The sequence below is a fragment of the Oncorhynchus keta genome, chromosome 16, assembly GCF_023373465.1.
Source record: "Oncorhynchus keta strain PuntledgeMale-10-30-2019 chromosome 16, Oket_V2, whole genome shotgun sequence".
In the NCBI taxonomy this organism is placed as follows: domain Eukaryota; kingdom Metazoa; phylum Chordata; class Actinopteri; order Salmoniformes; family Salmonidae; genus Oncorhynchus; species Oncorhynchus keta.
Genome location: NC_068436.1, coordinates 345,444 through 356,772, shown reverse-complemented (window position 1 = coordinate 356,772; position 11,329 = coordinate 345,444). Strand labels below are relative to the sequence as shown.

General features: G+C 40.6%; 1 protein-coding gene across 3 annotated transcripts in view; it reads right to left on the bottom strand.

Moving 5' to 3' along the window:
• Positions 1–1,089: 1,089 nt before the first annotated feature.
• The window catches only part of LOC118395305 (tetraspanin-5-like), a 44,790-nt gene continuing 34,550 nt past the window's right edge, over positions 1,090–11,329 (bottom strand). For 2 of the 3 annotated variants that reach the window (XM_035789012.2, XM_035789014.2), the window contains 4 exons: positions 5,329–5,445; positions 4,048–4,109; positions 3,501–3,546; positions 1,090–3,256 (listed from right to left, as the gene is read on the bottom strand). In XM_035789012.2, coding sequence (XP_035644905.1) covers positions 3,534–3,546; positions 4,048–4,109; positions 5,329–5,445 — 192 coding nt within the window. In that variant the 3' untranslated portion in view covers positions 1,090–3,256; positions 3,501–3,533. The remainder of the gene's footprint in view (positions 3,257–3,500; positions 3,547–4,047; positions 4,110–5,328; positions 5,446–11,329) is intronic. The other variant, XM_035789015.2, reaches the window with a different exon arrangement.

The window sequence follows — 11,329 nt, the reverse complement described above, 5'->3', positions numbered from 1 at the left end:
CTCCATAAGAATTAAATGGTCTATTGTATCAAAAGCTTTGGCCAAGTCAATAAAAATAGCAGCACAACATTGCTTAGAATCAAGGACAATGGTGTCATCATTGAGGACCTTTAAGGTTGCAGTGACACATCCATAACCTAAGCGGGTACCAGATTGCATCACAAAGAGAATACTATAGACATCAAGAAAGCCAGTCATTTGATTATTGACACGTTTTTACAACACTTTTGATAAACATGGCAAAATAGAAATACGCCTATAACATTTATGATTAGCTTGATCTCCCCCTTTAAATAAAGGACAAACCCGTGGTTGCCTTCAAATCAATGGAAACCTCCCCAGAGAGGAGACAGGTTAAAAAAGGTCAGAGACAGGCTTGGCGATGATAAGCAACCTTAAAGTAGAAAGGGTCTAAACCATCTGACCCAAATGTTTTTTGGGGGTCAAGTTTTAGGAGCTACTTTAGCACCTTGGACTCAGTGACCGCCTGCAGGGAGAAACTTTGTAGCGGGTAGAGCAAAAAGAGGGAGGAGCATTGGGGCTAGTCGCATTAGAAGGGGTAGGAGATGAGGAAATGTCGGACGGGCAAGAAGGCATGGCTGAGTCAAATAGGAATCCTGACTTAATGAAGTGGTGATTAAAGAGCTCAGCCATGTGCTTCTTGTCAGTAACAACCACATCATCAACTTTAAGTAACACGGGCAGGTGTGAGGAGGAGGGTTTATTCTCCAGGTCTTTAACCATTTTCCAGAACTTTTCCAGGGTTAGACCCACAGAGAGAACTGCTCCTTAAAGCCACTAAAGTTGGCCTTCCGGATAGACTGAGGGCCCTTATTTGATAGATCTGGATCAAATACAGCTCCAAAGCAGCACAATAGTAAGCTGAATCAGTCTGGTAGCCTCTTAAACTAGTCTAACATGCCAGCTGACAGTCTTATAGGCCGATGTCCATTCTCTTCTTACATTTCCAGATTTTTTTATTTAATTTTTTTAAATAATGATGAATTGGCCGGTGGTTAATGGTCAACGTGTCAACAAACATGTTACACTTTTACACAAATACATGAATGAATCACCTACCAGACCCACTTTAATACAAAGCAGCATACATTTATTTTGACATATTTACAACTTCTCACTATCCAGTTATTTACATGATTTAAAACACATGAAAGTACAGAACATCATGATCACACCTATGGCACAGGGAAAATGTTTGATTTTGTGTTTTGTGAGATGGCGCTGTGAAAAGTACAAACTACATGCAATCCCCAAGAAAATCAAAAAGTTGGTTTTTACAGAATATGTGATATTCTTACTGTATACCCCAAATAGGGCCAGATGTACTTAGAGTGTACACCAGTGGAGACTGCTGAGGGTAGGACGGCTCATAATAATCGCTGGAATGGAGTGAATGGAATGGTATTAAATGTGTTTGATACCATTCCATTTATTCCATTCCAGACATTATTACCAATCTACTGTTTTTTACTCTAATGCAAATATTGCCTTAGGAAATAAGGGCCACAGCGTCTAATGTAGCTTTTGCACGTCTTTTGAGGATCTAGATTTGAGATCAAATCAGAGGTCACTTCAATACATGGTTGTGGTCACCTCCATTTCAATTCAGAAAGTTTATTGAAATTCAAAATAGCACTTTTAATATCTTGAATTGTAAGTCATGTCATTCTAAATTTAAATGGTTTTGACCACAACCCTACTTCAATCAATACAATGTGGTCTCACATAGATGTAATACAAATATCTCAGTTCCCTCTTAAAATCTGCTGGTGAGAGTGCAAATGTCATCTGCTTCCAGAAAGCTAACCAGCTGGTGATGTGCTGTGTGCCTGCCAGGAACATTAGGTGGGTGAATATCAGCGAAGTCTCATCCAAGCAGGCAAAACTGGTTGCAATGTCATTTTGATGACATGGTCAGGTTTCATAAGTAAGTTTTGTTATTGTCTTTTTATTTAAAATGTATTCATTTAGCAGACACTCTTACCCAGAGCAATTTAGAAGATCAGTTAGGGTTATACTTTTCACCTAGTCGGCTCAGGATTCGAATCAGTGGCCTTTCAGTTACTGGCCTAAACGCTCTTAATCTGACCAAGTAACAACCAAAATATTACTCTTTGCCATGACCTCTTGGTGTCATTGCCTGGTTATACTGTAACAGAGACCGTTCGTTTGCATCTGGAACTATGAAGTCTCAACCATACAACCACAAAATGATGCCATTAAGACGACATTTGCCAAATTTTTGCCTCATGGGATTCTTCTGTTGAAAAAATTCTGACAAAACAGAGAAATAAATCAATAACAGCTAAAAGGCTATCAAAATTCAGTAAAGAACCTAGTTGGGTTTTGATACCTCACCTTTATGGGGCAACTGTTATATATTGAACACAACAATGAAATACAACACTTGTGGTTGAAATTGAGTTAGTTCATGGTTCTTGAAGTTATTGCTGGTCAATAGACAGGATGTGTGTGGTATTAGCAACACTAATTCTCTTTAAAACTTGTTCCCTCTTTAGAAACTGGAACACTTAATTACGAGACTCAAACTTCATGAAGCATAGATGAATTCTGCCATGACATGACACCAAGCACATTACCTAATGATAGTTCATCATGTCACTTTTTGACCAACGACATCACAAAACACAGTCATTAATTTAAATGTAACTTACTAAAGATCCCAAATTGCTGCATGATATTGTAATGCCATGCTATACTGTGTGAAGTATCACAAAATGGTTTAGGGACCCTAAACTAATTTGTGACACTTAACACAGTATAGCATGACATTACAATACATGTTACTGCTACAGCTATGCAGGCTTTATAAGTGTGCAAAGTGCTACCCAGCCAATTCACTCCATACTGGGAATCTGACTTATACTGTACAATACATCAGACATTATAACAATAAAGAATACAGGTAGGAGAACGAATGCCCTATGAATAGGCATGCAGCGCATTTACAGAACGACCTCAGCTCTATACTGTACATGACCAGAGCCATATAGATACATATGTCTGGCTCCCTTATATACACATATGTATACATATGGCTTTGTACATGACCCTTCCAGGCAGTGTTTGACACTGCATCAGTGAGACATTTAAAAACAAATTCTTACAAAAGTATTATATACAGAGCATAAAGGAAGCAGCGAGACTCTTCATTTTGTACATTTCTCAAGTGTCCTGATCGTCTCCCTTTAGAAGGTGGCAAAACTCAAGAGATCTGCATGGGAGATACAAAATCAAATCAATATTTCATTTAAATGTCTGGATTAAAATATTTCATTTAAATGTATGGATGAAAGATGTAGGTCAAAGTATGGTAGTTAATCTTAAGGACATATATTTCAATCAAGAGAATACAGTGGTAGCAACTATAGTTTTATTGGTTCCCTGGTCTTTAATAGATGAGATTAAAAAGATTCTGGAGTCTAGAACGATTGTAGAACAAGCGTAAAGGGGCTTACCTTCGTTACAACCTTTAGTTTGCTTGAGGTGTTTCAGGTAAACAAACTGATGTGTGACGGGGAAAGAGAGGAAAGTGAAAATAAATGAAAAGTGCACTCACCAAATCCTGGGTTTATAATCCTGGTTGTATTTAAATGTTTTTTCAATACATCATCTCTACGCAGAGTGATTCAACAAAATGTCAACAGAATTTAATCCCTTAGTACTGGCTATTGACCACCAGGTGGGCATAACTATACTGAAACCACACTTTTTTTGTTGGTTTAAAGGAAAACTCCACCCCCAAAATATGTAACTTTCAAAATACAGAACTCTGCAGCATCATATGATTCAAAATGCATCATACAGGCCAGCTTTCTTATTTTTAAAGTTACATATGTTGAAAACTTGATTGCTGACATGCAAAACATTTTTGGGAATAAATCATCAATGGACTAATGAAACAAATACCAAAATATAGTTTTGGGGTGGAGTTTTCCTTTAACATGGAAGTAAAAAAATATATATAAGTATATACGTTTTTAAATAATCAATTGTGGTTCTTACCAACTCTCTCTCACTACTTCAATGTCGCTCACTAGATTCTGTGCTAAACAGATCCCAAAAATCTGAAAAAGGGCACAAAGATTAGGTGAGACATCTATACTTTTGAATGGCTACTGTGGTGATAGATCTAGTTGATTTCAGTGTTTCATGGTCAGTTTTATGATCAGTAATACAGTTTTTTTTAGGTCTAAATTCTATTCTCAGACAATAGCCTAAGTCATCATTTAGTATCATTTTCAGGGGGCAGGTGGTCAGCCTAGTGGTCAGCGCTTTGGACCAGCAACCGAAAGGTTGCTAGATCGAATCCCTGAGCTGACAAGGTAAAAATCTGTTGTTCTGACCCTGAACAAGGCCATTAATCCACTGTTCCTAGACCTTTATTGTAAATAATAATTTGTTCTTAACTGACTTGCCTAGTTAAATAAAGGTAAAATAAAAAAATAAAAAATAAAGTCCACAACCATATGCACAAGCATAGTCAGCTATGAACATAAAAAGCAGAGATAAACAATGTTTCAAGACATCTTAAGAAATTGATCATTGACACCACTATCAAATAAAAAATAAACAGACTATTTCAAGTTACAGCCCATTCCCGCAACATGTCAGAGAAAACACAATGTTGAAAGTACAGCCCTTTAAAGCTACATTCTGGGATTTGAAAAAACAACAAAAGGGGTGCCCGCTATTTGTTTTATTATACATCTGAGGGATGGGGGTCGGGAAATGCAACCCCTCTCAAATTCCTAGACAGCACTCTAGATGCAAGGTCTGACAGTCCATGACATCTACATGATAGTTTCAACCATATATGTCGTTAGTTCACATTCTTCGTGTTTGTAAACAATGGAATAATGAAACCGTGGAGGGGATTCAACCCATAGAACGTTGTCGAACAATGTACCTTTTTAAAAGCCAATGTTACCGCATACGTGGAGATCGCGTCCAAGGTAAACATGCCAGATGTCAGCTCTATTGGAAATGATCTGAATATGTCAAGTGCTCCATAACGCAGCTTTGAATTGATTTCCGTCCCTTATATTTTGGATTGTGGTGAAGACAAACAGTTGTGCTAAAACTCATGAGGCATTTATAAGTTATACATATACAGTGAGCTATATCAATGTGTAAAATATCAAGAATTGAAATGACCATTGAACAGCTTCTCAAATCCCAGGCTTTAGCTTTAAAACCAAAAATGCACTGAAAGCAGACACAGGTAAAACTAGGGTTCATACTCCGGTGTATTTGGGGCTTATGTATCAGACATGTGTTCCCAACCTGTAGTAAAGCGATTCCTATGAAGATCCCTGCCACCACTGTCAGGTTGTCTTGAAGCCACTTCTCAAACTGAGGCACACAGCCTTTGATGTAGATAAAGGTCATCTGCTCCGAGTCCTAACACAGCAGAGACGACACAAAACAAAACTATGACCTTTCATGCTAACATTTTTATCTTACAGTCCAGTAGCTCAGTTGGTTAGAGCATCATGCTACCACCACATTTACAAAAAACTGTTACTATACTAGAAGTCGCTTTGGATAACAGCGTCTGCTAAATGGCATAGCTATTTTAAAGTATTTTTATATTATTATGTGAATTGTACATCAGGTGAATCATGCTTCAGTAGCCTAGATGTTAAATGTCAGCTTTTGTTAGCCACCTTATTAGTCACCTCAAGTGTTTTCGCGGGCACTATGGGGTGAAGTTTCTCCTACATTTAGATATAGAGCTTGGATCAGCTTCCCCTCCCCCAATCCTAAAAGCTTCTCACTCATCATTATTCACGATTCATTAAGGAGTATCCGTAATCATGGTAGCATACACATTAATGTAGAAGAGTTAAGAAACATTATATTCTTATAAACAATAAAAGTGACTCCAAAATGACCAAATACATTATTTACCATTAATTTCTATTGGGCACAAAATGATCTGAAACACAACCAAAACAAACAGCAAAATCATCCAACAAGTGTTTAGACCACAAGCTTGATGTAATCATTGCGTGCTAGGAATAGGAGACCAAATATTCAACTTTTGATTACTTTAAACTCCATTAGGGCTGTGGCGGTCATGAAATTGTGTTAGCCGGTGAATTTCAAGCTAATAACTGCCGGTCTCATGGTAATTGACCGATAATTAACACATTTAACATCTACTGGCATCCATGCATAGCCTATAAGCCACTGATGCAGACCTTAGGAACATCTACACTTTAAAAAGTCTAAGAAATCCATGTACTATAGCCTACACCATCACAATAAAGCCATTATTTATTTTATACCAGTCTAAAGAAACATGATATGAAGAAAATGTAGTGTGTTTCAGAAGAACAGAATAGCATACTCTGAGGTATCCTTATCTGGCTTATTTGATCTTATCTGGCTTATCTGGCAATGCCATATGGCTGTGGGCTACACTAGTTCATTTAGCAGACATGATTTGCTTTGAATTCCGTGGCATTATTTTAGATTATTTTATATAGTTTTATTATTATTTTTTTTATTTCACCTTTATTTAACCAGGTAGGCTAGTTGAGAACAAGTTCTCATTTGCAACTGCGACCTGGCCAAGATAAAGCATAGCAGTGTGAACAGACAACAGAGTTACACATGGAGTAAACAATTAGCAAGTCAATAACACAGTAGAAAAAAATGGGCAGTCTATATACAATGTGTGCAAAAGGCATGAGGAGGTAGGCGAATAATACAATTTTGCAGATTAACACTGGAGTGATAAATGATCAGATGGGCATGTACAGGTAGAGATATTGGTGTGCAAAAGAGCAGAAAAGTAAATAAATAAAACAGTATAAAAACAGTATGGGAATGAGGTAGGTGAAAAAGGGTGAGCTATTTACCTATAGACTATGTACAGCTGCAGCGATCGGTTAGCTGCTCGGATAGCTGATGTTTGAAGTTGGTGAGGGAGATAAAAGTCTCCAACTTCAGCGATTTTGCAATTCGTTCCAGTCACAGGCAGCAGAGTACTGGAACGAAAGGCGGCCAAATGAGGTGTTGGCTTTAGGGATGATCAGTGAGATACACCTGCTGGAGCGCGTGCTACGGATGGGTGTTGCCATCGTGACCAGTGAACTGAGATAAGGCGGAGCTTTACCTAGCATGGACTTGTAAATGACCTGAGCCAGTGGGTCTGGCGACGAATATGTAGTGAGGGCCAGCCGACTAGAGCATACAAGTCGCAGTGGTGGGTGGTATAAGGTGCTTTAGTGACAAAACGGATGGCACTGTGATAGACTGCATCCAGTTTGCTGAGTAGAGTGTTGGAAGCCATTTTGTAGATGACATCGCCGAAGTCGAGGATCGGTAGGATAGTCAGTTTTACTAGGGTAAGCTTGGCAGCGTGAGTGAAGGAGGCTTTGTTGCGAATAGAAAGCCGACTCTGGATTTGATTTTTGATTGGAGATGTTTGATGAGTCTGGAAGGAGAGTTTGCAGTCTAGCCAGACACCTAGGTACTTATAGATGTCCACATATTCAAGGTTGGAACCATCCAGGGTGGTGATGCTAGTCGGGCATGCGGGTGCAGGCAGCGATCGGTTGAAAAGCATGCATTTGGTTTTACTCGCGTTTAAGAGCAGTTGGAGGCCACGGAAGGAGTGCTATGGCATTGAAGCTCGTTTGGAGGTTTGATAGCACAGTGTCCAATGACGGGCCGAAAGTATATAGAATGGTGTCGTCTGCGTAGAGGTGGATCAGGGAATCGCCCGCAGCAAGAGCAACATCATTGATATATACAGAGAAAAGAGTCGGCCCGAGAATTGAACCCTGTGGCACCCCCATAGAGACTGCCAGAGGACCGGACAGCATGCCCTCTGATTTGACACACTGAACTCTGTCTGCAAAGTAATTGGTGAACCAGGCAAGGCAGTCATCCGAAAAACCGAGGCTGTTGAGTCTGCCGATAAGAATTTGGTGATTGACAGAGTCGAAAGCCTTGGCGAGGTCGATGAAGACGGCTGCACAGTACTGTCTTTTATCGATGGCGGTTATGATATCATTTAGTACCTTGAGTGTGGCTGAGGTGCACCCGTGACCGGCTCGGAAACCAGATTGCACAGCGGAGAAGGTACGGTGGGATTCGAGATGGTCAGTGACCTGTTTGTTGACTTGGCTTTCAAGACCTTAGATAGGCAGGGCAGGATGGATATAGGTCTATAGCAGTTTGGGTCCAGGGTGTCTCCTCCTTTGAAGAGGGGGATGACTGCGGCAGCTTTCAATCCTTGGGGATCTCAGACGATATGAAAGAGAGGTTGAACAGGCTGGTAATAGGGGTTGCGACAATGGCGGCAGATAGTTTCAGAAATAGCGGGTCCAGATTGTCAAGCCCAGCTGATTTGTACGGGTCCAGGTTTTGCAGCTCTTCAGAACATCTGCTATCTGGATTTGGGTAAAGGAGAACCTGGAGAGGCTTGGGTGAGGAACTACGGGGGGCGGAGCTGTTGGCCGAGGTTGGAGTAGCCAGGCGGAAGGCATGGCCAGCCGTTGAGAAGTGCTTATTGAAGTTTTCGATAATCATGGATTTATCGGTGGAGACCGTGTTTCCTAGCCTCAGTGCAGTGGGCAGCTGGGAGGAGGTGCTCTTGTTCTCCATGGACTTCACAGTGTCCCAGAACTTTTGGAGTTGGAGCTACAGGATGCAAACTTTTGCCTGAAGAAGCTGGCCTTAGCTTTCCTGACTGACTGCGTGTATTGGTTCCTGACTTCCCTGAACAGTTGCATATCACGGGGCTATTCGATGCTATTGCAGTCCGCCACAGGATGTTTTTGTGCTGGTCGAGGGCAGTCAGGTCTGGAGTGAACCAAGGGCTGTATCTGTTCTTGGTTCTGCATTTTTGAACGGAGCATGCTTATCCAAAATGGTGAGGAAGTTACTTTTAAAGAATGACCAGGCATCCTCAACTGACGGGATGAGGTCAATGTCCTTCCAGGATACACGGGCCAGGTCGATTAGAAAGGCCTGCTCACAGAAGTGTTTTAGGGAGCGTTTGACAGTGATGAGGGGTGGTCGTTTGACTGCGGCTCCGTGGCGGATACAGGCGATGAGGCAGTGATCGCTGAGATCCTGGTTGAAGACAGCGGAGGTATATTTGGAGGGCCAGTTGGTCAGGATGACGTCTATGAGGGTGCCCTTGTTTACAGAGTTAGGGTTGTACCTGGTGGGTTCCTTGATGATTTGCGTGAGATTGAGGGCATCTAGCTTAGATTGTAGGACTGCCGGGGTGTTAAGCATATCCCAGTTTAGGTCACCTAACAGGACAAACTCTGAAGCTAGATGGGGGCGATCAATTCACAAATGGTGTCCAGGGCACAGCTGGGAGCTGACAGGGGTCGGTAGCAGGCGGCAACAGTGAGAGACTTGTTTCTGGAGAGAGTAATTTTCAAAATTAGTAGTTCAAACTGTTTGGGTATGGACCTGGAAAGTATGACATTACTTTGCAGGCTATCTCTGCAGTAGACTGCGACTCCGCCCCCTTTGGCAGTTCTATCTTGACGGAAGATGTTATAGTTGGGTATGGAAATCTCTGAATTTTTGGTGGCCTTCCTGAGCCAGGATTCAGTATGAAGAACACAATTGAACATAGCTGAATAAAATAAAAAGGATATTTTCTCCAAATTATTTGGGGGAGTGCGCACATGAGGCTATTCTGTGTTGAGAGGTTAATAAAGAAACAGGTACTCCTATATGTTTAATTTAGACTTTAGTTTTGTAACTTCAGTTGTGAAACAAACCTTGGCCTATATGTTTGGATTTTTAAAACATTCTAGGGCTGCATAATGCGACTCTAATGATGATTTGAAAGGCATGAGCTCTGCTTTGTTTTTTGCACAGGCTGTACACACTTCATCAGTCTTTCAAAATTTGACAAGCAGTAGCTGTTGTGCCCTTGGGCTGAATATAATAATTATAATTCCCTTCTCCCAGCTGGGCGCGCTGAAGAACCTCTCACTCTCTGTCACTTGATCGGGTCTTTCTCACAGGATACAAGTGAAGACAGACACATCGGGGACGCAACTGTCCTCCTTATCTAACTCCAAAGCGCAAATTGAAGATATTGGAAGAACTGTCCACATTTATTTTTGTCAATCAACAAGAGAAGTAGGCCTAAAGAACAGCAAACGCACACTCTACTATCCCCCATAGAACAAAAGTTGACCTATTCTATTCTGTGCGGGAAATAAATATTCCCAGCATAGTCTGGGACAGTTGTGGGATGCGATAATACAACCACTAGCATCAAAAACACTTTTAAAGTAATGACGCCAACAGATCAGAACGTTTAACTTAAAATGTTGCGAAACTATTAGGCTATTTCTTCACATTATAAGCTCAGCAATGACCCATGGCATTAGGCTATACGCGCAAATGTTCCATTAGCAGAAAACACCACCCTCAAAAGTGACAGCAAATGCAATTATGCATGTGATGCTTTTATTATAAATGTGTATTTTAATGGTTAAATTTATATTGAAACTCAAACTTGATACCCACTCGCTTGCATATGTATGCCAGTTGGGCTCTACACCTGTTGTAAATCAGATTAATGTGCTTAACTTTACGAAGTTATTTGGCCACTTGATTTGTGATACTGTCACGACCGTCATATGAATAATTGGACCAAGGCACAGCGTGAGTAGAGTTCCACATTTTAATGATAGTGAAACTTCCAAAACAACAAAGATATAACGATCGTGAAATACGTAGCGCACATAGGCACTCATACTAAACAATATCCCCCATAGCAGGTGGGAAAAAGGACACACTAAGTATGATCCCCATTTAGAGGTAACGATTAACAGCTGCCTCCAATTGGGAACCATACACACACACCAACATAGAAATACAATACCTAGAAACCCCCCTAGTCACGCCCCGACCCACTACACCACAGAGAACCCCGAGGGCTCTCCATGGTCAGATGCAAACGTTGGGCTATATGTTTAGATTTTTTTATATATTCTAAGGCTGCATGATGCAAACCGTAATGATGATTTGAAAAAATGCCTTGATTTTCCCGACAACAAATATATCAATCACAAGTGATAGCCTAATATTGTCAACCATCAGACTATTCTTGATGTAATCTTGTCTTTACATATACTAAATAATATATGTGTGAATTTTTATTTATTTAGAATGGACCATTATCATGCACCTGTCTCGAAGCAGGGGCAGGAGGAAAAAATACATGTCATCTATGCACTTAAATAGCGAATGGAGGATGCTATTCCCATTGTTAATCTTCATGCCATCCTGT